We start from the raw sequence: 26,943 nt of genomic DNA on the forward strand, positions 1-26,943 counted from the left end.
AAATATATATATATATACAATAAAGTATTAACCCCTTCGCTGCGGCGGCAATTCTGCTGCAGCGCTAGGGGGGAGGGGGGCCGCGCGGCGCTCGCATGCTCGTGACGGAACCGCTCCATCACGAGCCTCGGGTGAGCTGTGCTTGTGACGGAGCGGTTCCGTCACAGTCCCGCCCGCTCAATAGAACGAGCCGCGCAGGCGCCTAATCAGCGCCGTGCAGGGGCGGCGGCCGGGCCGTGACGGAACCGCTCCGTCACCAGCACAGCCCACCCGAGGCTCGTGACGGAGCGGTTCCGTCACGAGCATGCATGAGGTTAAGAATTAATGTGTAACTATTGAACAGTAGATGGCAGTGTTAGACTGACTGAGTTTTATTCTAACAGTAAGCATGGTAAATGCATGTGTGGAAGTGCACTGCATGGTGTAGGTACTTCAAATGAGAGTGAATGTGAATGTGTGGTAGTGGTATGCGTTGTAAAATATGCGTAATAAAAACGTGCATGGTAAATGAACGTGGGGTAATGTCATACAACCTTTTCTTTTATGCCATTATTCTTGTTTCCTTGCCTACTGTTTTGACCAGTATCTGTCATACTCCTATATGCTACTACTCAGGCGTCCTTCATGTATCCCTGCTGTGAAAACTCCTGTTCCTTTCCGGAATTGCCTGCTCTGAGGTTTTCCTCCTGGTTCTTTGTTTAGACAAATGGCCATCTGCTTGGAAGATAGGTGGATATCTTACAAGCAGGTCGACATTTGCTTGTAAGTACTGTATAACGTTTCTGGCACTTAACCCATTGAAATAGAGATTCTGTTGTGCTGCTATATCCTGGTGCAAGCCACTGTGCTGTTCTGTCCTTGTGAAAGACATTGTACTGTCCCTACTTGGCTACTCTGAACTGGTACCATTTATACAGTTGACACCTTCTCTAGTGCCACATTAAGAGCTCGTCTAATAATTAACATTGGTAAGCAGTGCACAGTGGTAAGATTTGCTCTGTGTGATTCTAAAGTTCATACAATCATACTTTTTTTTCAGGCATTCCATAATTTCTGAGTCTTTCTCATGCACGCTTAATACCTATAACTATTCTCTTGTAAGCATGCAATCTCTGTCCTCATTAACTTGTCATGTTTTTCAGTGAAGTTTCCTTGATTGAATGATAAAGTGGACAGACGGTGGTGTTTTGGTCACTTCTGTTCTTGGTAAGGTTCTCACTGGATATCTACTGTGACACAGAGTGATACGAAACAGGAGCAGATCTTTCCTACTATTTTCTCAGACATCGTAATTAACATCACATTGTTTTTTCTTATTTTTCTTCAACTCAGAGTCCCAAAAATATCCAACTGGGCATTCGAACGCTACAAATTCTGGATTCTAGTCAACAGAGGACAGCCTTTTCAAATTCAAATACAACGGTTGTGCAGCATTCACAAGTTCTAATGATTGTTTTGTTTTTGCTCCAGAAGATATATTCGAATTTATAATAAAAAAATTTGCATTTATTAGTTGTTGTAAACAGAACAAATCATGAAATGCATGTAAAGATGGTCCTGGTGTGTACAGACAACACCACAGCTATGTTTGCTTTTTCTCTTGTGCAGTGCACCTTATCATCAGTATGCTCCTTGGATGGGAAAATGAAGACTACATTTCCTCAAGACAGCGTATGTCTATATTGAGACCACATTAAAAGGCAGCCTTCCCACTGGGCTGTTGACATGGTAGAAAAACAAAGTTATAACAAGAAACAATCTGAAAATCAAAGCTATCACAAGAAACAATCGGTTCAAATAAAAAGAACAAGAGGCACAACATGGATATGTAAACTATGCAGCACATGTGCATATAAAAGGGCAAAAGAAGAAACAGAAATAAGGCAACTGTATAAATAGTGAATCTACAGCAGGTCCGAAGAAAGTGACATTTTGAGTTTGAGAAATAAATTTCTAATCAAATGATGGGGTATGCAAAAACAACTTTCTCACAAATCCAGTGAAAGAATACCTTCAGCTTTAAACGATGAAAGGTCCACACAAAAATTAGGCGACCCTAAAACTTTCCAGGAAAACAGTTATGTTTCAATTGTGCTCATTTGGTTGACAACTTCTAAACATTCACGTCTATTCACCAGCGTATGAGCTAATTTGGAAAAAGGCAATAGTGCTTTATACCTGTTTAATCATATATCAGTCCAAAAGGCAGCTTAAAATAAAGTTGAACTTTTTTTATCATGTCTGCTAATGTAGTGTTAGCAGAATAACATAACTAAAAACGTTGAAGCAGCTCAGTTATCCGGGGAGATCTAGCCATTGTCATAGTAGAAAAATGGTACAGAAAATGTGCATTGTAGAATTCGTAGAGTACAGCAACAGGACAGAAGACGGTCTGTTTCATACATCATATCTGTTGATTTTCATACGCCATTAGCCTCAGTAGCCCACGCTGTTCCAACTTTGTGGAGGAATGATGCTTTGTGATTGGTAGGTCAGAGCCAAAACCAGGCCAGGCCACAAACTCTTTCTTTCTCTCTGATATTTTTGGACTTGTACTGGTTTATAAATTCTCTGAACATTAGGAGCTCGTGCAGTGTCCCACTATTCCTAGTGGTGCCGCTAAACTGCCTCTTAAATGAGCAGTTTATACATTCTGTTGAGTAACAGAGGCCATGAAAAGACTGAAATGTATCAAATGGTCAAATAACCTAACATGACAGATGTCTGGTAAACTAAGAAAAAAGGAAAATCTGTCACCTACTACTACCCCAACTGTTGCCATCAAGAGTATGATTTTGAAGTTTTGACTGTAGAGGTTGCTGCCAGATTCTTAAATATTGCCTTGGGTGTACGGTCCCTTCTTTAATGGGGCCTTATCCTAAACAGGATCACAATTTACTTTACTGTACTCCAGAAAAGCTCTGAACTGTTTAACATCCTATGTATTAAATTTCGAACTGTGCATTACAGCTGCACGTAAACAAAATATACCCTTCATCTCTGAATCAAAGGAAGTACTTCACATTGAAAGATTCCCCTCAGACACGCAGATTCCTTAAATCTAAACATGCCTAGCAATGTTTTTCACAGTGTTACTATTAAGACTTTAATCCTGCCAAAGGAATTCTTCACAATGCAGATCAACAGCTACATTCATAATGTTTGTTGTGATCAACTGAAGTCCATCTTAAAGTGCCCAGGTTTCCTTTACGTTTGGAGCATTCTTAAATCATCTGTAATTACAATAACTGCCACGAGCATCCTATTTCATAAGAACTTTTTCTATTCACAATGCTAGTTTGGCTTCCAAAGACATGTGTCCATAAACCATTAGTCAAATCTGTTGGCAGCTACATGGAATGATCACCACGTTTTCAGTCAATGACTATTAACCATTCCTTTGGCAAGTGTGTAACATGATGGCAGGAGCACAGACATGTTTTGCTCTATGTCCTTGTGATAGCTGATTTTCTAATGTGCTTGTGAAGACCATGCCACACTAGACTTTCAGCAGCATATGCTGAATTCCACAAGAGGGGGTCAGTCCACCCATACACATTCATCACATTCAGCAGTATAACAGCGCATATATTAATAGCATAGTTGCAAGACACAATGCGTGTCTGAATTTGATCATGTTTAAATCAAAATGCTTGTCTTATCCAAGCAGTACAGATGGCGGGTACTGAGTACCAGAATAGATGCAGGAGACACTCTACATTGTAACCCATGTTTTCAAAAAAGGAGATCAACAGCTGTAATACCATCAATCCAAAGGTATCACTTGTTCGACATACATTTCACAAGTATAGATATCTGCTTATACATTCCATTATTTTTATTACATGTAGTGAAATATGGCCTTCTATGGCTAAGGCAAATGTTCTGTTTCACGTTTCCAATATTGTTCAAGACTTTGGCATACCTTTTTATTTATGATAGACACTACTACAGCCTACTTTGTTGTGCCATCGTGATAGCCTTTGTTTACTGGATTATATATTGAATAAATGTGATGATAGTATTTAACCTGATCCTCAAGTCTGGGCATGGTAGAAAAAAACTTCTCTCCTTTTCATTTCACAGTACCCTTCCCAGATATCTCTTGACTTCAAAAATGTTTTCGTCGATGTTCATTAAGATCACTTTTACGAATGAATCTTTTTTCACATTCACTACATTTATATGGTCTCTCTCCAGTGTGTATCCTTTCATGTCCATTAAGATTATCTTTTCTATTAAACCTTTTGTGACAGAATGAACATGAATATGGTTTTTCACCACTATGTGTCCTATGGTGTCTTATAAGATGTGGCATCTGAAAAAAGCTTTTCCCACATTCAGTACATGGATATGGCCTAATTCCTGAATGTGTGATCATATGTCTAATAAGTTCTCCCTTTAGGCCATAACTTTTATCACATACAGTGCATCTGAAAATTCTTGGATTCTGCAGTGTGCTCGGAAGGGATTTAAAAAACTCTAAACTCCTCAGTTTACTTTCATGTTCTTTGCATTTATCCATTCTTCCTGGTTTGGGGGCTGGCTGTTGTGAATTGCAAGATGGTAAATTTATAAAACCTCTTTCGTGTTGCACAGTTTTCTCAACTCCCTGTTTCCAATTGCCTTGTGACCACACGGATGTTCTATATTTTTTGTTCCTGCGCACATTTTCCACGTATTCTCCAACGGTTGCTCTTTTGTTCAAGTTTCCAAAGCCTGTTGGATTCAAATAGGCCAGTCATTACCTTTTGACATGTAAGAAAAAGTTTATTCACAATTATTACCATATTTAAGAGGAGTGTATGAAGTTAAAACCGTTTTACAAACTTTCTAGTAGTAGAGTGTAAAGGAACACATGGTGTATCAAGCTACTGTAGGCCAGATGTAACTGCGTTAAATATTTCCAGTGTAAATACTGATACCTATTTTTGCCGCTATGTGTTTGAACATAAGTGAATTTAAATAAGTGATATGGTGCATTATTGCAGTTTAGTATCCCAATATGGATGAAGGTAGGCCTGTTATGGCATTTAGTATATGTAAGAAGCAAAGTAAGAAGGGAAGCAATTTGAAAGGACAATGCAACGCATACTGCTAGTAGTGGCCAGACAACATCTTAACTCAAAAGACACACAATTGATGGAGGGAATGCAGACAAATCAAAACATTCACCTCAGTCACGAGATCTGGGTTGAATCCATAATTCTTTTGCTCACCATGCGACCCCAGTTAAGACCTGGCCATATGCAAATCAGTCTTGACCCTAATTGTGTGTTTTTTGCTTTCTCACCCTAAATGCGCCGGGTATGCCCAGACATGGGTCCCGGGCTCACTGTGCCACTGGATTCAAGCTATCCTGACTGATGAGGGGCGAAACCCCGAAACCGGTCCTAGGATGCTTGTTTTCGGTCCAGGGAGGACCTGGCTTGGCAGTTCGGACTGGACTGTTCCGATGAGGCACAGAGTCACGACTGATTTGCATATGGCCTGGTCTAAACTGGTGTGGTAGTGTGAGCAAAAGAATGATGGATTTAACCCAGATCTCTTGACTGGGGGTGAATGTTTTGATTTATTCTGTCCATCAATCAATTGTATGTCTTTTGCTCTCTTGCCCTAAGTGCGCTTGGTATGCCCATAAGTGGGTCCCGGGCTCACTGTGCCAATGAATTCAAGCTATCCTGGCTGATGAGGGGTGAAACCCCAAAACCGGTCCTAGGATGCTTGTTTCCGGTCCAGGGAGGACCTGGCTTGGCAGTTCGGGCTGGACTGTTCCCATGAGGCACAGGGTCAAGACTGATTTGCATATGGCCTGGTCTAAACTGGGGTTGTATGGTGAGCAAAAGAATGATCGATTTAACACAGATCTCTTGTCTGGGGTAAAATGTTTTGATTTGTTCTGCATTCTGTCCATCAATTAATTGTGTTTCTTTAGCATCTTAACTCAGACCTGGCAACTCTACAATTTTTAAGAACTTTTTTTATATACTCCATTTCATGGCCTGTGTGCGACATTTCCTACTTTATCAGACAGCAATTTCAAATCTGCTTTTGATATTTGACCATAATGTTATTATGACATTAATGCAAACCCCAACACTGTTTAATTTTATTCTGGGCGATTTTGGGTTTCTTGGTGTGAAACCGCTTTTATGCAGAATCACATAGCTTCAAAAAGAAGCAAATATGTCTATTCCACCTATTTCATATCAAGCTCGCAAAACAGTTGCTGAAAAATACCTTTAAAAACGTAGTGCTAACTGTTATAGTTAGAAAGTAGAAAATGAAGGAGCCGATAGACAATATATTTAGAACAGTTTGGTAAAATAGCATATGAGAAAACGTGTAGTATAGGAAAGAGGATGCAGGAAAGGAGAAATGATTCAAGGCATGGTCGAAGGGATACAAATAACGTTCACTCACACTGCCTGACTTTACAACCTGTGCTGATTTATTTGAAATGTTTAAATTGTTAACGTGTTAAATAGAATTCAGGATCAAGTTTATGGGCCTAATTACAGGTTTGCCGGTACATAGGACTGCCAAACTCGCGGTGGAGGTGCAGTGGTGGTCAGGGTCTGCTGTACCAGTGGTCGGACTGCCATATTACAACTATCGCAGTCGGACCGCCATAGGACCGCAGCAACTGCAAGGGATCCGTGATCACTGGCGGTGGCGCGCCGGTCTGAGGGCTGCAATATGCTGGTGGTGCTGCTGCATCACCACCAAGCTTATTACAAGTTTCTTCACTGCCGAAGATTTCATAGTGGCAAGCCCGCCATCAAACCTGTGGCTGTGAGGAAACTAAGGGGGCCCTATAGGGCCTTCTGTTCCCTCATGGCCTGAGGATGCATGCAGGGGGGACACATGGTGTGCCTCCCTGTCTGCATGCACCCCTTTCCTGCACTGCACGGACTGTATAGTCTGCATAGGCTTTGGCGTTCTTATTGTGGTGCCTTTCTAATAGGCACCAAAGGACCGCCTGCCAGACCACAAGAAAACTCACAATCTGGTGGGCGGTCAGTGGTGAGGTTTGGCGGTGTGGGAGCAGGCGGTGGTGTGCAGCCCCGCTCCCACACCACCAAAGTTATAATCAGGCCCTATGTTCTTCAGTGGACAATACATTTATTAATAGTTATCACTTCTATTGCATTAATACATTGTCCATGAACTTTACCATCACATTTTTATTAGTTTTTTCATAATCAAATCTAAATTATATGTAACAATATTATGATCTCCCAATACTTAATTAAAACAACCAAACTTGAATGCTTCTTTTTCCTCTCTACCATATAATGACCTCAGCATTCTAGGCCTAATGCCGTTATCCCTACTCTTTTTCTCACAAGGCTTTTCCACTGTCCAAGTCAACTGGCAGCACTGGAGGAGTCATCAGTGAAAGCATGTAAAGCATATGGGAGAGTTTCTTTTCCAGTATACACTAAAAACATTCTATTCTAGTTAGTCTCAAAGCAACCCTGGTAATTGCAAAGCGATTATATAAACAGCTTTGCTGATCAGACAAGGGGTAGTTGAGGCACAAGACAGAAGAGACCTTTACACCTAGAATATGTGTTGGGCAGAGCATTATTACCGTATGGAATTCCACTTTGCCTCGATATCGGAACAATATCGGGTGAAGAGAGGTATGCGCTAGGGGTGCCCTCTCTCCCCCCCTGTTGTTTGCCCTAGCTATGGAGCCACTGGCATGTGTAGCGCGATCGGACAAAGATTATTGTGGGTTGCAGTTAGGGGAACAGAGGCATAATATAGCATTGTACGCAGATGACATTCTTCTGTTCCTGCGGCGGGCGAGGGAGGGTTTGCCGGGGGCGCGGATGATGATGGACGAGTTTGGGGCCTTATCAGGCCTTAGAGTGAACCGGCAAAAGTCCAGTTTGTTCCCGCTGATGGCAGACATGCCGCCACCTGTGAGCCTGGGCGACTTGAGGTGGGCGCCCGCTGCTTCTGATATCTGGGAGTGAGCATTTTCCACGACATGGCAGATGTAAAAGAGGGGAATATAGAACAAGCGCAAGGCTCCCTTAGGGATAGCATGGCCTTTTGGGGAAGGCTTCCTCTTTCCGTGATGGGCCGGGTCTCACTCCTTAAGAGTGAGACCCTGCCTGATATGGAGACTTAATATTTGGCAGGACAACTGCAGAGGCTAACGCAATGGGTGACAGAAAGCAATGACCAGGATAGAGGAGTACCACCCTTCACTCCAGATAGGATGGAGGTGTTTCACACACTTTTAGGAACTGCTTGGCACGGACAGGCTAGTAGCAACAAGCATAGTGTGATTAGACGTGTTGGAGTCGATGCCGACAGAAAACCAGGACGAAACGTTTATACTCGCCTGAAATGACTATGTCGATACTGGACGTCCTACACCATGGAGGAAATTGGCGAGATATAGATGACTGGGTGCAGGTGGGGGCTACAAAGGAGGGACATATTTTCCAAGATGGCGGTCTGCTATCCTTTGAGGACTTTAGTGCTGACTGGGGCGTTCCCCAGGGGCATTTCCTAATCTATGGGGCAGTTAAAGGGGCCCTGAGGCGACTTTGGGGGACCGGTACGAAGGAGCCGGTGTGACAGGCCACCTGCGAATATATAAGCCTGGCCAGGGGAACCATCAAGGCGGTTGCATGTCTTAGTAGGGCCATTGGGAGGGATTCCATATTGCCACAAGACCGGTTAAAGAGCCATTGGGAGGGGAATATTGCCACTCCGGTAGCGGATAAGGAGTGGGAGAAGGTACTTGAACGGGCGGCTAAGGTCTCCAGAAATGTCCGCTTTAACCTAATTAGCTTTTATACGTTCCACCGGGCTTATATGACCCCCGGAGCGTATTAATAAGTATTTTGCCAAGAAGGATGCCCGAGGTGTAATATGGTGGGACGACATACTTCCACATGGTGTGGAGCTGCACTTCTTTAGCACATTACTGGACAGAAGTGTGCCAGGAGACGGCTAGGATCACGGAGAGGGTAATTCCATGCACACCGACACATGTACTGTTGGGTTTGTTTCCACACACGGCCAAAACTAAAACCAGACAGGTTTCAGGACCTCGCCTTTGTCCTGGCAAAGTGGCAAATTACCCGTAACTGGAAAGATCCGAGGGGCCCCAATGTGCATGGGTGAAAGCAGAAGCTAGTAAAATGGGTGGGCTGTGAGAGCAGGGTCCTTCTGAGGAATGCGCAGTGAAGGATAGGCAGGGAGGAGAGAGCCAGGGCTTGGTAGGCGTTGCTGGACGACATACAGCCGAATGGGCAGTCATCCAACGCTTCTACCCCTGAAAGGCCACCACAATGGGAACTTTGCAAGTGGCGGAGACAGGGAGAGAGTGCACAGGGGCTCCGGCTGGGGGTGGACATATACCATGCTTTCAGGGAAAGGTAACCACTGACCTGGGGATACGTACGGCGGACTTTCACACATGGCCTGACACGAGGGGGTACCGTTCAGAGCTCTGGGAAAATAATGAAGACAGCAGTGCGGGTTGGGGGGGGACCTAGTTAATTGTTTAGTTGGGTAGGGGGAGGAGGAAGGGCTAATGAAACATATGCAGCATTTCATATTTGGGCGCCGGGAGGCGACGACAGAAAAACTGACTCCAATGAAAAGGAGCCACGAGCTGGGTAATGGGATATATTGCCAATAGATAAGGCCAGAATATATTTGTTTCATGATGTATAATGACACAGCTTAATATTAATTGGCAATAAAATCTGTTTAAAAAAAATGGAATTCCACTTTGCCTGATTCAGAGAGGGCCGGTGCTCCTGCACTCATTTTTTAGGTCGAGCATTCGAGACCTCTTGTATTTTCTTTAGTATATACTTAAATGTGTATGTACTTTGTGGGCTGTGGAGATCAGCCCTAGGACTTGTCTGCGCTCTGCAGATCAGCCCTAGGACTTGTCTGCTTCCGCTTAGGGACTTTTTTTCTCTTTAACTGCCTCTATTTAACTGTCTTGATAGAAAAAGACCAGCAGAGGTAAGTAAAAGACCAGAATTGCTTTCTGCTAAGGGACTTTCTTTTTTTAATTTTTCTGGCAACTACTTCTTTTTAACTTTCTTGAAAGAAAACGACCAGTAGAAGTCAGTAAAATACCAGAATCACTTTAACATTTTCTAGAATCCAGTCCATAGACATTATCTTCCACGCTCAACCGTAGACAATAATATTTTTTTCGAATCCTGTATTTTCAGATATATGACCACCGAAGGCCCTGCTTTTATATTAAAAACAGATCTTTGCACTATACCATTTCCCGCTCAAAGGTAATATTTCTCTTCATGTGTTCCCATACCTAGCATGTCACGCAGTTTGGTGCTTACTTTCCCTCCATGTTATAGAACAGTAGATGTTTCAGCACCCAGGCTAATGTGCTGCATAGCTAAATACATATAAGGTCCCAAAGGCGAGACCAATTGTATTGCAAATGCTTGTCTTGGCTGTGGGAACACTGGACCTCATTTTTATGGGTAGCAAAAACCCAGTAAAATTGCTTCAGGTTTTGGTGCAGCTTCAACCAACCTTAATTACTTATCTGGAAAGGGCGAGCATGCTCCTCCCTGCTAGAATGTACCTTGTCCTTGACTCCCATTCTCACTACAACCCCTCCCCCCACCCTACTCTGGAGCAGAAGCATACATTTACCACCTGCTCAAATCAGGTAGTAAATTCTGTGTGGAATCCTGTGTGGTAAATGCAGTCCCACGCAGTAATTACACATTCCAAGGGGCTTAATTACCAATCAGGGTCAGAGGGCTTCAAGAGGAAGGGACCTTCAGTATTTGCGCCTTAAGCTTTCTATGATAGATTGCTGTGATTTCTGGGAAGCTAACGTTTCTTTCTCATATTTACATGAGCTCACAAATTCTCAGATGTGCAATGATATCATCAAATTTAGAGTAGGACTTCTCCCTCTTTATGCTTACCCATCAGGAATGTCATCATTTAGGAATGCAGAAGGGCTGTGTGGATGTGGATTTAGGCTGCACTGTACTAAACATGTCTTGCTAAATTGTCGTTATGTTTTTAATGCCTCGCTGGTGAATGTTAAAGCATTTTATGTTTTTTAATGATAAGATCTAGACTGATAGCAAAGAGCGTTTTATTTCAAATGTATACTTTGGATGTAACGTGTGCCCTGGCAACATATTTAATAATTTTAAAGAGTTTGTACCTTGACTGATGCTTGTACCGAGGGATATTGATAGTTTTAGATATTGTTTTAATCATGGAAGGAAAATGCTACTTACCAGTATGCATCTGTTCTTGGCATGTAGAGCTGCAGAGTTGCACACTGTGCATAGATCGCCACCTAGTGTTGGGCCGGATGTTTGCAGTTTGTTGTTGTCCTGAAAAGTTCTTTGGAAGTCACTAGATAGGTGACTCCTCCTTAGGACCACATTGCGCATGGGCATCGGCTCCATCCCCAGAATGTTTTTCGCCATTAGGGAAATGATGGAGCTTTGCAAGAAAAGGAAGGATGCCAATGTAATTTGTATCTAATTAAGATAATACTGGAACAGACAAGGGTAGCGCAACTCTGCAGCTCTACATGCCAAGAACAGATGCATACTGGTAAGTAGCATTTTCCGTTCGAGGCATATATGCTGCAGATTGCACACTGTGCATAGATTGTATAGCAGTACCCACTCTTAGCGGCGACCACCCCTATCTGTTGCAGTAGTTTGGAATAATGTTTTGAGAACAGCCTGGCTCACATTAGCTTGTTGTTTTGTTTGCACCTCTACACAATAGTGTTTTGTGAATGTGTGTGGTGTAGCCCATGTAGCTGCTCTGCAGATGTCATCTAGGGGAATGTTCCCTAAAAATGCTATTGAAGCCCCTATTTTTCTTGTAGAGTGGGCTTTAGGAGGAACAGATAACGTACGTTTATCTTTGTGGTAACAAATCTGTATGCATTTGGCAATTCATCTAGCTATCCCAGATTTTGAAATGGGATTACCCTTGTGTGGTGGTGAGAAAGACACAAAAAGTTGTTTTGTCTTACGAAAAGGCTGAGTTCTTTCTATGTAGTATAGCAATGCTCTTTTGACATCTAATGTGTGAAGAGCTCTTTCTGCTACTGACTGTGGTTGCGGGAAGAAAACGGGCAGTTCCACAGATTGATTGAGATGGAATGGAGAAATGACTTTGGGCAGGAATTTTGGATTAGTACGTAGAACTACCTTATTTTGATGCATTTGCAAGAAGGGTTCTTGGATGGTTAGTGCTTGTAGTTCACTAACTCTCCGCAGAGAAGTAATAGCTACTAGGAAAGCAACTTTCCATGTTAAAAATTGTAATTCACATCTGTGTAAAGGTTCAAAGGGAGGTCCCATTAACCGTGCGAGAACAACGCTTACATTCCACACAGGCGAAGGTGGTACTCTGGGTGGGATTATTCTTTTAAGGCCTTCCATAAAGGCTTTAATGGCAGACACTCTGAACAGAGACAGATGTTGTATATTTTGCAGATATGCTGCTATTGCAGCAAGATGTAGTCTAATAGACGTATAGACTAAGTTACATCTTTGGAGATGCAGTAAGTATCCTATGATGTGTTGAATAGACACATTTAGGGGATCAATATTGTTGTTGTGACAATATATCACAAATCGTTTCCACTTGGCCGCGTAACATGCCCTAGTGGTTGGACGTCTAGCTTCTTTAATGACATTCATGCAGTCTGGAGGAATGTTCAGATATCCAAATTCTAGGACTTCAGGAGCCAGATCGCAAGGTTGAGCTGAGCTGGGTCCGGGTGTCTGATCTCTCCACGGTTCTGTGTTAAGAGGTGTGGAGACAGGTGCCGTTTTTGGTGCGGTACTACAGACAGTTGTAGCAGTGTGGTGTACCACGGTTGGCTGGCCCACGTTGGAGCAACTAGGATGAGGGTCAGAGAATGCTGCTGTAGTTTGCGTACTACTAGTGGCATGAGTGGTAGAGGTGGAAAAGCGTTCGCAAATCTGTTTGACCAATTCATCCATATCGCATTGCCTTTTGACAGTGGGTGTGGATATCTGGCGGCGAAGGTTGGGCATTTTGCGCTTTCGTGGGTGGCAAATAAGTCTATTTGAGGTTGTCCCCACATCTGAAAGAATGGTTGAAGAACTTGCATATGAAGTTCCCACTCGTGGGTCTGTTGCGTTTGACGACTTAACAGATCCTCTATAGTATTTTGTACTCCCGGAACATGCTGGGCTAGGAGGAATATGTTTTGAGGTATAGCCCACCTCCATATGGCCTGTGCTAGTTGAGAGAGTTGCAGGGAGTGTGTGCCTCCCTGCTTCTGTATGTAGTACATTGCTGTCATGTTGTCAGTGCGGACTAACACAGCTTTGTTTGCTATTTGCTTCTGGAAAGCTTTTAGTGCTAGGAATATTGCTAGTAACTCCAGATGATTGATGTGGAGTAATTTTTGTTGCGGTGTCCACCTGCCTTGCATGGTGTGTGCCTTGCATGGTGTGTTGCAGTAGGTGGGCTCCCCAGCCGGAGAGCGATGCGTCAGCAGTCAAGATTACCTGAGGACTGGCTCTAGTAACGGTCGTCCCTTGGAAAGGTTTTTGGTGTTCCACCACTGCAGAGAGCGATGAGTCCGACCGTCTACCAACACTAGGTCTGTTAAGTGACCTTGAGCCTGGTTCCATTGACGTGATAAGCACTCTTGGAGAGGACGCATCTGAAGTCTTGCATGGGGTACTATGAAGATGCAAGAGGCCATGATCCCTTTGAGTTGCTCGAACACTCGTGCTGGAGGGAGTTTTGTAGCTGAAACTTTGTTAGAAGAGTGCATGCTGGCTATCCTTGCTTGAGTGAGATAAGCTAGCGCTGTTGAGGTGTTATTGTGGCACTGAGGTACTGTTGTACTTTGGATGGCTGTAGATGAGACTTGGTGTGGTTTATTGTGAACCCCAAGCTATGGAGCAGTTGGATGGTGGTATGAGTGTGTTCCACGCATTGATTGTATGAGCTGGCTTTTATGAGCCAGTCATCGAGGTACGGGAAGACATGGATGTGTTGTCTTCGTAGATGTGCTGCCACTACTGCTAAGCATTTGGTGAATACTCTTGGTGCTGTTGTAACTCCGAATGGGAGTACTTTGAATTGATAGTGCTGCCAGTCTATTACAAATCTGAGGTACTTCCTTTGAGCCTTGTGAATGGGAATGTGGAAGTATGCGTTCTTGAGATCTAGGGTAGCCAGGAAGTCGTTTTGCAGCAGGAGCAGAACAACTTGTTGGAGTGTGACCATATGAAAATGGTCTGACTGTATGTATATGTTTAGCGGTCTGAGGTCTAAAATAGGCCATTAGAGAGCCGTACTTCTTTGGAATCAGAAAATATAGAGAGTAAACCCCCTTGTTTTGTTGGTGCAGAGGAACTGGTTCTATTGCACTTTTTTTCTAGCAGGTATACTACTACTTGCTTTAACACTGATAGATGTTCTTGTGACATTGGACGCTGTTTGGGTGGTATGTTTGGGGGGGTAGATGTTCGTTCTAGACAGTAACGTGACTGAATAATTTGTCGCACCCACCTGTCTGATGTGATGTTGATCCAGGCAGGCAGGGATTGTTGAAGTCTTCCCCCCACAGGAGTGGAATGTCAGGGGGGAAGGGGAGGAAAGTCATTGGGTAAGGGTAGAGGCAGAGTGTGAGTTGTTGTTTTTGCCTCTGCCTTTGTTGTTGTTACCCCTGTAACCGCCTCTCTGGTAGCCCTTAGTGAATGTGGATTGACCAGGGGTTTTGTAGGAAGTGGAGGGACTTTTTGAGGAGTAGCCTCTTGTGTTGAATCTGTATGATGAGCGACGAAAGGAACGTCTGGGAGCTTGCTGCTGCAAGGCTCCCATAGATTTTGCTGTATCGGTGTCTTTTTTCATTTTCTCTAAAGACACGTCAACATTTGGGCCAAATAAATGTGTCTCTTCAAATGGCTGATTAAGGATGGAGTTTTGTTACTCAGGTTTAAAACCTGAAATACGTGGCCAAGCATGTCTACGTAGTAGGGTGGTGGTATTGATTGCCCTTGAGGCAGTATCTGCAGCGTCTAGGGCACAACGGATGGAAGTATTAGTGATATTTTTACCTTTCTGTATAAGTTCATTAGCCATGTTTTTGTATTTGTCTGGTAGGTGCTGCATTATGAACTCTAGTTCGTCGTAATGTGCCCTGTCGTATCTTGCTAGCAACGCTTGGGTGTTGGCAATGCGCCAGATGTTAGCTGCTTGTGCCGCAGTTCGCTTGCCGGAGGCGTCAAGGAGCTTAGATTATTTGCCTGGTGGTTTGGCCTCACCTGATGTCTGGGAATTAGCACGTTTACGTGCATTAGACACTACTAGAGAATCTAATTGTGCTGGACCTTTAATATAAACTGGATCTGTAGGGGCAGCTTTATATTTTTTCTCAATGCGAGGATTGAGGACCCTAGCCCTGACAGGATCCTTAAAAACCTCTGTTGAGTGCTTGATGACACCCTTAAGCATTGGTAAGATGTCAGTAGACCTTTGTGTGCTATCAAAAGTGTCTAATAGGAAATCTTCCTCCACTGCATCGGTGTGTAAGTCCACCCCATGATATTGTGCAGCTCTTTGGGCTAGTAGGTTAAACCCTATAGTGTCCTCTGGTGGGGAAGGTCTGGAAGGGTATACATCATCTTGTGGGACGTAAGGCACATGAGGGGTGTTGTAATCATCCCATGGATTAGGTAACTGAGGGGGACTATTGATGCCTGCTGGGTCGTGTGCACCCCCACCTATGTCGTCAGAATCTGTGTCTACATCATCATCTGGATTAGTAGATGGTGTAGGTGAATGATGTGGTGGAGGAGGTGTAGGAGAAGGAACAATATGGGGAGGTGGTGAAGAAGGGACCCTTAATGGAGAGGTTGCAATGTCCTTCTTCTTTGGAGGGGGAGGAGGTGCTGGCGCCTCCAGTGGTCTCTTCTTGGAGCTCAGAGTCAATTGTCCGGTTTTAGGATCCTTTACAAGAGTTTTCTGATTGGGATCGAAGTGGTAGAGAATCGCGTCGATGTAGCGCGATCGAAACAATACCGTCAAACTGGGTGAGGATTGCGCGCCAAAGGAAAATCGGTTCTAAACAGGAGCGCAGGAAACACATCCGAGCCCGATGGCGGAAAAAAATGATCTGGGGATGGAGCCGATACCCATGCGCAATGTGGTCCTAAGGAGGAGTCACCTATCTCGTGACTTCCAAAGAACTTTTCAGGACAACAACAAACTGCAAACATCCGGGCCCAACACTAGGTGTCGATCTATGCACAGTGTGCAATCTGCAGCTCATGCCTCGAACATCACGTATTGCTGATTTAATGTTTAAGAGCCTTGACTGACTCACTGCGCAAGTAGGTGCTCCCATGTGCCAACATTAAGGCATTTGTGTCTTGATAACCTCTGCCTTTCTAGGCAGGCATGCACCAAGGCAAGGGCACCAGCAGCCGTCTGCAGCAAAATCAAACGGACCATTTCCACAATCTAGCTAAAGCCAGATGGGACGAGCTGCATTTCAAACTTTTAGGAGTTGGTCTCCCTCTTGCTTAAGATTGCTGCCCTTCATGGTTGCTCCACAGTAGGTGTTCACATATTTCAATCTTTGGGAGTTGGTTTTCCTCTTGCTTAGGACTGCTGCCCTTCATGGTTGCTTCACAGCAGGTATTCACATTCTTCCATATACTAAAGGTAAACCCCTAGCTCTTCGCTAGTACCCCTGCACAAGTCCTGAATACAGTGTGCACTACTTTGAGAGAGACATCTAGCCGGGACATACTGCCACTCAGGTAGACCTTGAAAAATAGCAGAAAACACATCAATAGACCATACGCTGAAGCCATGGCACCTTGAGAAATCTACCTCTATCTTTTAAAAAAAAAAAAACCTGTGAAATGCTGATGACTGAGCTTTACAGATGGCATTTCTAATGTAAGCTTATACAGGTGTTGTTGTATATAAACAAGAGGATGTGAACACTTAAGACATTATGCCATGAAATGAAATAGAAGTATTTGCAAAGACATGTACTCACTAAATTGGGATGTATACTAATTTTGTTTAAACAATGTGACCAGGCCCACTATGTGTAAGTAATTATCTAGTCACTGTTTTTGTGGCCTGGAAATAGGACCCACTAGGTACTATTAAAAGACCCCTCACACACCAACCTGGTTGGTGTCATGCTTTATCATCGGGGTCCCAACCAGGCGGCCGAATGCCACCTGGTTGTGCTGCGACGCCTGGTTTACATCGGAGCGGGTGTTGGTGCAACAGTCTGATGTGATGTTAGTGATAGTTAAAAATACCTCTGGGAATCCTTGCCTTTGTATTTTAATGTTGGCGGCCCAGGGTATCGTTTAAAATATGTGTGGTGCAACTCCTGACGGAGTAATAGTCCTATGAGTTGGCTATGTGTGGCGGTCTACATGTTTCAGAAAGGAACTGCGTACTCACTGGTACTCTGGAGTAGCAAAAAATCAATGCTACTGGGTAATGAGCATAAATCAGGGCTCTGGGGGGAGTACACCAGTTGTGTACGTACACCAGTTGTGTACGTACACAACCGGATTCCCCAGGCCATATAATCCGCAACATCTTGCAGTGCCTACACCAACCAGGACCATGGGGGACCACAGATAGGTTGTCGGAGAGGACACTCCATTTCCAAATTGGACGCAGGAAGTGCCTCCCCCCAGAGCCCTGATTTCTGCTCATTACCCAGTAGCATTGATTTTTTTGCTACTCCAGAGTACCAGTGAGTACGCAGTTCCTTTCTTTTTCCACAGACCTTAGCGCGTGTGTAGGGATTACACCTGTTTTTCCTCACGTGGCATCAACTTTGCCACTCACTATCTCACTTTTCTGGTCCTGAAGAAAACCCCAGCAATTTTAGAGGGGTCTTTTAAAAGTACCTAGTGGGTCATATTTCCAGGCCACAAAAACAGTGACTAGACTAATTACCTTCACATAGTGGGCCTGTCCACATTGTTTAAACATACTACGTATCTGGGGATCAGGACGCGCAATAAGACACTGGTTTTTTAAATGGCAAAATGCTCCTTTACTTATCTCCTACTTTCATCCCCAGGTAATAAGAATTTTAACTCACCATTCATCGTGAGTGGATGCACAGGTGCGGCCAGACCACAAGCCCCAGGACTCCTCGCGGCAGGAAGCAACTGACAACAGTTCATAGCACCTGGAGGAGCTCTACATATTTCGGCAGGCAATCCCTCAGCGCGGGGATGGTGAGCGAACCCACCAATGGGGCAGACCACAAGCCCCAGGACTTCTTATGGCAGGAAGCCGTTGACAACAGTTCATCGCGCCTGGAGGCACGCTACATATTTCGGCAGGCGGTCCCGCAGGGTGAAACATGCACGGGTCGTGCCTTGTCATGGCCCGGGCAAAGACTGGGCCAAGAGCAGGCCCTTCCGCACCCATCAGTGGCCGGAAGAGGCTGGGCTCGGCCTGCTCTCTTGGCTCCTCGGTCCCCCTGGTCAGGCCCCTGTGATCACATTTTCCAGCTGCTGTGGCATACCTCAAATCAGAGGACATCATAGTAAGTCGCTGCCTTATCGTAGTTTTTCTTTGTTACTGTGGCAACGCGAAGTCCTCCCCTGCTGTTTCTGCCATTACACCGACAATGGGTAAAATCAGCAGCACCAGCCACAACACCCACTGGCACAATCCGCGCAACCATTGACTCCTTCCTGGCGAAAACAGTGGGGGCCATTTCAAAAGAAATTGACCGGGCTGAAAGGCGACTCTTAGTAGGTCCTGGAGGCTCCTTTTCGATATTGTCTCTGAAGGCCCCGCAGACGTTCGCACCAAATGTGCAGGGGACTGAGCCTATGGTTTCCTTGTCAGACTAAGTTGGCCCCGTGTCCAACCTGCCCCCTTAGGCCCCTCTTTCTGGCACCTCTACCAGTAGTGCCCCCCTTAGTTTCACCTCTAGCACTGATTTGATGATCCCGCCAGCCTCTAAACGGAAGTGCAAGGACAAAAAGGCAGATTAACAGCCAGCTACACGGAAGGGGCTCCTGGGTGAATTTGTGAGCAACTGCCCAGAGGACATGGAAGACTGCTGGACTCCAGTGATACAAAAACTGACAGAAACTTTCACTGGTTTATTGTTTCCACTCTGGGATAAACTTGAAAAAATGGCGACAGAATCTAAGGAAATGCTAATCAGGGCAGAGAAAATGTTGGCCACCTCTAATAATATATCTTCCTCCCTACCCTTGAAACCTTGTGTCTCCATTACTGATATGTCCCCTACTGATTATCCTGGGAGCAGACACCCCGTTCCTGTAACCCTAGGCACTCTGTCAAAAGGAGACCGAATGCCCACTCTCGGTGCAATGACTTTCACCCCTTTAACAATAAAGTAGCCCCAGCTAGTCAGTGCCCCCTTGCGCATACTCTTGCTGCAGTCGCCTAATCATCTTGTCCTGTCGAAAATGGTCCCTTACTACCGGTAATCAATCTCCCCCCGACGTGTTGTCCATAGTTTTGACTGGGTTCTCCGTACTTGTTACCCAAAACCAGGAAACAACTGGCCAATTGATTAATAAGGTTTCTCACTGGCCAGGCAAATACTACTGCAGACCACATGAACATTCTGATAGCCCGTAGGGTCTCATGGACAGGGCCCTCCTGGAAATCCTTTGAGGGAGATCGTGTGATCATTAGTGTTAGACACCCTGAAATCCCACAAAATATTTTGAGATTTTCCTATCAGACCTATCCACCTGACACTGGCATCAAGCCACTACCATTGGGCTTCTTTTATAGACCCCCGTTTATTCCAAGATTAATTCAGCCTATATGTCGTGGTGGTGTAGTGAGAGCTCCAGGCGGGCATCAGGCGTCATTAAATCGATATGCTCCCCTGGCAGATCTTAATGACATGGATTGACTCCCCGAGCATGACATCAAACACATACCCAAGGGCCCTCAACTATAGCAGCCTCCACAGGGCTCTGTAGATCTTGCACTACCCTTGTAGGTCAGATTCCCTTGGGGTCTTTGACCCCCGAGCTGGGACCACAACTTCCCACCTAGGCCCTACACATGGTTCAAGGAAGGACTTAAGATTTGTCTCATGGAATGTGGCAGGTTTGTCTGCAAAGTTCCTAGATGCAAGATGGATCTTGTTTATTAAGTCCTTCAACATTATTTGTTCATATGAAACATGGGAAGTAAAGGATATTTTTTTCCTGGAGGGGTACAAAGCCTTTTTCTGCCCTGATGTGGGCTCTAGTGCTGGTAGAGCAAGTGGGGGACTAACTATTTTCATTGCCCTTGAGTTCTATTGCTCAATGAAGGACCTGAAGTGGTACTCCGCTGTGTTCCAGGGCCTTAAATTGCTTGTCAGATGATCTTTTCCCCTGGTATTAATCAATTTTTATAATGCAAAAAGGGGCTTAGAGGGTCCTCAAACCTCCTAGCCATAACTGGTGCTACAGACTCATTAATGGGGGAGGGCCTTGCTCAAGAGAATCTTATTTTGGCAGGGCATTTTAGTTGTCACCTGTTACTAAATTCCTCAAATCCATCTCACAGCAAACACACCTGCACGATCTCAGAGGGCATGCACATGGAGCACACCCCAGAAGGCTCAGAACGAAATAGATATTTACACACTAACAATTTGGGTTTTACCCTAGACGAGATGATTAATCCATTTAAGCTTCAGATACCCCTCACATTTAAAGGGAGGGGGAGCGCCGCGATTTTCGATTTTATTATTTCCTCAGCTTCTTCTGGATGGCCCCCTTTTACTTTCAATATCTTAGACAGCCCTTCAGTGACCACAACCCTATGTTTCTGACACTTGAAGGGGTGGGGTGCCTAACGGAGCGCTCTCACATGCCCACAGAAATATTATCACTCGCTGATCAGGGGAGGTGTCTACAGTGGTTACAGATAGATGCCAATGCCTTTAACAGTTCACTTTTTGAACCTTGCCAGCATGAGATATTAATCTGCCTGGAACCTCTAGTGCCGGGGGAAGAGACTTTAACCCCTTTTTTCTCCATAGCAACTGAAAACAAGGGTAGGTTGGTCTCGTTTTGGGTGGGGTTAAGCGGGCTTCCTGCCAGGCTTGAGACAGCGTAACGTCATTGCTCTGTGCCCACGGAAATCCTTATCCTTGAGGACTGTTTGAATACAGGGCTACCCCTTTGACTGTATCCCTTTGAAGTGTTACCCCTCCCAGATTGGTATGGAGAAGAAGGAACAAGATCCTCAATATTAAAGATAAGTGTATCTTTTCTTATGAAAAAGGAGCAGCTATCTGTCCTTTTTATATCACTGGAGAAGTGTGATACTTGTCTTCTGCCTATACCAGGGAGGGAACTTTTACACACATATAGCCCTGAAGAAAGCCTAGGACCTTTTATAGGCCATTAGTTAGGCTGAAACATGTTGGCACTAGGATCTTTAGACCAATAATACATCCAACTGACCCTTGATATATGCTATTTTATTTTAATATCCCATGCTGTTCCAAGAATAAAGGGATCGGGAACAGCCTGAGGAATTTTAATCTATTAGACCCCCTGACCATATCTTACAAGAGCTCCCTGAGATACCGTTGAGCCCACCCTGACTTTTAGGGGACAGGGTGACCCGATGATGAAGCATGACACCACTAGAGTGTGTGAGGCTAATTAAAACAAAAAGGATTTTTTTCCTTTCCCACAACCCAGTGGGTAATATCTAGGTCGCTTCATCAAACATCCCCCCAGGGTTGTCGAACGTTATCTCGGTATAGAGTGGGGTACCTTTTGTGATTATAAGTTTACTTAGGGAGGACGTAATCCCATTTGAGAGTAACTCTCTGCCCCTTGAACACAGGAGGAGCATCTCTCCTCTAATCGTGTGCAGGTTAACATACAGTATTGGGCCTGCAGAATGTAATTGACAGATTTTTTCTTTCATGGACAGACTGGATCTGATGGTCAATTTGGCAAAATCCTATATATAAGTCATACTGTAGCAAAGGTGCCAGCCTTTTCCTATCTGGGAACTTTACTTGATGCAAAACTAAATTGGAAACTACTGATGGAGGGAAAGTTGGGCAATATGAATAAATCAATAGAGGCCATCGCCAGGTATGCCCATTGATTGGCATCATGGTCGTCAGGCGTGCTTTTAAAGTTATATCAGTCCAAATGCATTTCTAAGGTTTTACAAGGTAGTGGAGTTTGGGGGTACACCTTGATGCATAAGTTACAGCAGGCCCAAAATAAGTTTCTGAGCCGAATTCTGAAGGTCCCCAAGAGCACCCCTCCTTCTCAGTACACAAAGAACTTGGTGTTAATTATTTAGTTGGTCTGGTGGTAGTGAAGCCCCTGCTATGTTGGGTGAAGATATGGTCCGCGAGGAAGCAGAGTTAAATCGCCTGATCATTTTAGATTGTCTGTCACTAAATCATGCTTTTTAAAATCCCTTAGTTACAGTATGTAAAGAAGTATCTCTCTGCTTAGGCAGGGCAGACATCTTCCTCAAAACGTGACTCAGTGAGGCCTCAAAAGCTCAACATAGTAAAGGATATGTTCTCTAAGCATGCCGCTGCTCACCGTGAAAACATTGAGCTCTTGAGTCCCACAGTGAGGGGGCATGCCTTGCTGAAATCACTTTTGGGCATGGAGAATTAACTTTCTACCCTTACCAGCGCAAGTGACAGGTTTCTGGTGACCCAAATTAGGTTTAATAAACTTCACCATCTCTTGGCTACCCCGCCTGGTTATATTCACTTTAACGAGAGAGGGCCCTGTGGCTCTGACTCTATGTCTCCACAGGATACCCTACACCTTCTACTCTTACGTAAATATTTTAGCCACCCCAGGAGGCTGGTTCTTCAGCCCCTTTTAAAATCTTGGGTGTTTAGGCAAGCCCGAGTGGCGCTCATGTACTTACAGCTCTTCCCCAGTGAGCACAACCGTTTTGTAGTCACAAACTTACTGTGGGCCGCTTTTAGAACAAGACAATCAAAACCTGACTGATCATCAATTGGACTTTGCCCCTCCTCACTTTGTTTTTAATTAAATGTAATCTGGCCTTCCTTTTATTTGTAATTATTAATGGACCTGTAATGAATGCATTTTATAACACGATGTTATCTTTTATGGTTGTGTTTGCATCCGAATAAATATTTATTTATAAAACTCACCATTCAGGCTACTGGTGCTTTCTATTATCTCACAGTCCTGGGGGTCAGAGGAATAGACATCTCCTTCTTCTTTTATGCGCACCATAACAACGTCTGGGATAACCGCAGGCCCTGTTTTTTAAAAGAAAAATGTGAACTAATCTGACATGCAATTTGCAAAACATTATCGTCAACCAGTAGGGTAGGGGTAATCTATATTATGCTATACTCCATAAGAAAGTTTTCCCCAGATCTTGCAGGGCCCAAAAAACAAATGTGTCTTAAAATATTGATCAAATGGTTCTTTGGGACATTTTCTCTGTGGTCCTTATGCATGTCTATCAATGGGGCCTATGAAGAGATGAGCAACTATAAATGTCTGGTTGTTTTTTTAAGTTATTTATATTTTATTTACACCTAAAATACACAGACTGGTAATTCGGCCTATTACTTAAAGCTCTGATTTTGTTAGATTCGGGAAGTGAGGTGCATGGAGAAAGTGATTCACCAAACGGTTTGAGTAAGTGAGAAGCCAGGTTTGAAACATAAATTTATTGGTTCCAGAAGTAGCAACTTAAATTATGAACCTCATCTGAGGAAGTACAGAAAACAACACTTCTGATACTGGTAAGTTATTAGGATCTAATAATCAAGTGGATCAGGAGAAAGATATGGCAGGTGAGGGAGAGGTTATATTAGGGACCAATGCATCAGATGAGAAGAAGGTGTGAATTTTAAGCATGTAACATAAGGATTGATCTGAGTGAAGAAGGAAGTTAGGAAGTTACAGTGTTCAAGTGAATGACATGCAACAACTGCACGTGTGTCTCCGACGCAATTTCAAAGCGCGGCAGAGGGAGCAAGAGAAAGGAAAACACAAGGGGAAGGTGCGAGAAATAGAGAACACTGTTGTAGCAGGCATGCTGCTGAGGTTGCTTCAAAATGCTGTTGATGGGGGTGGGAAGTGTCGATGAAAGGAATAGGAGAGAATTAAGGTCTACATGTTAGCTCATGGTTTGCTTTTTATAGCTCCAAAGCTACACCTTGGTGGCTTCAGAGTGCCAAAGGGGACTAGGAAGAAGGCAGTATAGCGTGCAATGTGGGTTGACAGTGTGATACTCTCGTCACCTGAAAACTACTTCAAAGCGCTAAGTGAGTAATAGGAGATACCTAATCCTCTCTAACTCATCTGCTAATTTCACTAACCGTTTGCATGAATTCACTCCCCCCCACTTATGATCACACCTGACTACTAATTTAATCCCTCCAACACAAAGACCCTAGAATAAATGCAATGCATGGAAAGTCCTCTTTCAGAGCACAAGACCAATCCCAATAAGCAATAACAACAAATAACTACTGGATTAATCACTGACCTTGGGTTCCCGGAGCCACGTGCTGCCCGGCGTAAAGTGCTTCAAGGCCTCATCAGAGCTAGTAAGTGCTACATAAATGCGATTACAAATACAAATTACAAATATGTCATGAGCTAAGGCATATTCCATGCTTACCTGAATTTGAGGCAGTGCTGCTTTCACTGGCCGCTGCCGCAGGTTGGCTCATTAAGCTCACAGTAGGCTCTTCCTCTTCATTTGGCAAATCAAAAGAATTATGGAGAAATGGAGTACCTGACAAAGAATATACAAATCTGTTAATATATCAGAAATTACTAATTTGAAATGGGGGGACTGTGAAAAATATAATCTGTAGGAACCCATTGTATAGACAGTATCTCTTACATTGTTCCAGTGTTAGCGTTGCATAGCAATGAACTGTCACATTTGCTGAAGAGTTTTGAAACTATTGATAAGATTCTTCTTGACTTTTTTTGTGTAACGCAAGCGGACTGATGTATAGGTAACTGCTGGCTTTATACTATATCAAATTACTATAACAAATGCAAACTACCATTTGATGATAACTTAGCTATTAGAAAGAGTAAATGCATTGATTTACAACGTCTTAGCGAATGGGGTGTGCGCTGAATGACATTGCACCACAAATAAAAGTAAAAAAGCCCTAAACAACACCCATTAGATAAAAGGGACAAGTGGCTATGGCACACCATTTCTCTTATTAGAGAACTATGTGAAACGTATTGTTAAATGTTAATGAGACATTGTCCATTCTTCCCTGCTTGTCGCTCATTTGCTTCCTAAAATGTTGTAGTAATCTATCACATGCGCTGCCTGCACGCGGTGCCCTCGTAGGAGTAGGATTCAAGATTCTATTGAGAATGCAGATTTGAACAGGAGGCGTTGGTTGAGTGATGTTCAGATAGTGCTCCTGGTGCTGTAAGATGGATCTTCAATAAACGTACCACAACATGAAGTTTGTTTGTCGTCATTAGTACGACAAATCAGCTTAAACGAACCATGTCGTGTTAAAATTATTTGTGGAGCTAGAATAACGGAACCTCGTGTCTTACCACACATGGATGCGTGTTGGAGAGTGTCAAGATTGCGGTCACAGTACTGATTGAGTGACAGAGACCTTCCATAGCCTTCACGCGCATTACTGAGATTTTAACTGCACTTATATTGTTTTTAACTGCACTTATATCGTTTTGTTTAAAACTGCGTCGCCGTAATTGAGCTGCTGTTTCTGTAGTATTTTTCGCTGGGCGCTTGCTAGTGCTGTCACCTGGGGCATAGTCAGGCTTACCTGCATTTAAATTGTGCCTTCACCCGCTCTTTGCGGGACTTAGGAAGTAGGGTCCCTGGTCCTGGTGATCCGTCCGCCATCTTGAGTAGGTATTGACGCTTGGGATTTTCTCAGGCGCCATATTGGTTGGGGTCAGAGGCTCTAGCAGCCGGAAGCCCGCGCATTGGAGAGCTTATTAAAGCAGCTCCTGGACAACGCTCTTCAGACCTTCCATAGCCTTCACGCGCATTACTGAGATTTTAACTGCACTTATATCGTTTATAACTGCACTTATATCGTTTTGTTTAAAACTGCGTCGCCGTAATTGCGCTGCTGTTTCTGTAGTATTTTTCGCTGGGCGCTTGCTAGTGCTGTCACCTGGGGCATAGTCAGGCTTACCTGCATTTAAATTGTGCCTTCACCCGCTCTTTGCGGGACTTAGGAAGTAGGGTCCCTGGTCCTGGTGATCCGTCCGCCATCTTGAGTAGGTATTGACGCTTGGGATTTTCTCAGGCGCCATATTGGTTGGGGTCAGAGGCTCTAGCAGCCGGAAGCCCGCGCGGCGTAATAGGATAAATTGACATGTGCAGGCAGACGCGCAGCGGGTACGCGCAGCGGACGCGCCGTAGACGCGCCGGAGGTGCGCCAGAGGTAAGCCCGTTTGCGCCCGTTCGCGTCCCGGGCGCTTCTGGCGCCCCTGCCTCCTTCCATCTGGCTGATCCGTGTCCCGCTGCCACTGAGTCTCTGGAGCCCACTACGGGTGGTGAGAAATGCTCGGTCACTTCTTCTCCGCATACGACCCTGTCCTGCGGCCTGTTGAATGTTCGCTCCCTTGTTAAGCATCATGCTGAGATTGCCCTGTTGATAGAAGCATCTCGGCTGGACATACTGTTTCTTACTGAAACCTGGGCTACGATGGACTGTAGTGTGGAACTGGGTTGGGCATGCCCGCCAGGCTACCATATAAAGCACACTCCCCGATCCTCAGGTAGAGGTGGTGGGATAGGATATATCTTTCGAGACTCGCTCTCCCTGTCCGAACTAGTGGTTAAAAAGGTAGTAGGTTTTGAGCTAATGGGCTTTTCTATCGTGGCCCAAGGAGGTAC

At 44.4% G+C, this 26,943-nt stretch overlaps 1 protein-coding gene across 2 annotated transcripts in view; it reads right to left on the minus strand.

Moving 5' to 3' along the window:
* Positions 1 to 1,490: 1,490 nt before the first annotated feature.
* Positions 1,491 to 26,943, minus strand: part of LOC144818756 (uncharacterized) — a 182,728-nt gene continuing 157,275 nt past the window's right edge. For both annotated transcript variants that reach the window (XM_078676474.1, XM_078676473.1), the window contains 3 exons: positions 24,706 to 24,822; positions 23,216 to 23,326; positions 1,491 to 4,719 (listed from right to left, as the gene is read on the minus strand). In XM_078676474.1, the coding sequence (XP_078532600.1) occupies positions 4,112 to 4,719; positions 23,216 to 23,326; positions 24,706 to 24,822 (836 nt within the window). In that variant the 3' untranslated portion in view covers positions 1,491 to 4,111. The remainder of the gene's footprint in view (positions 4,720 to 23,215; positions 23,327 to 24,705; positions 24,823 to 26,943) is intronic.

Source organism: Lissotriton helveticus, chromosome 2_1, assembly GCF_964261635.1.
Source record: "Lissotriton helveticus chromosome 2_1, aLisHel1.1, whole genome shotgun sequence".
Taxonomy (NCBI): domain Eukaryota; kingdom Metazoa; phylum Chordata; class Amphibia; order Caudata; family Salamandridae; genus Lissotriton; species Lissotriton helveticus.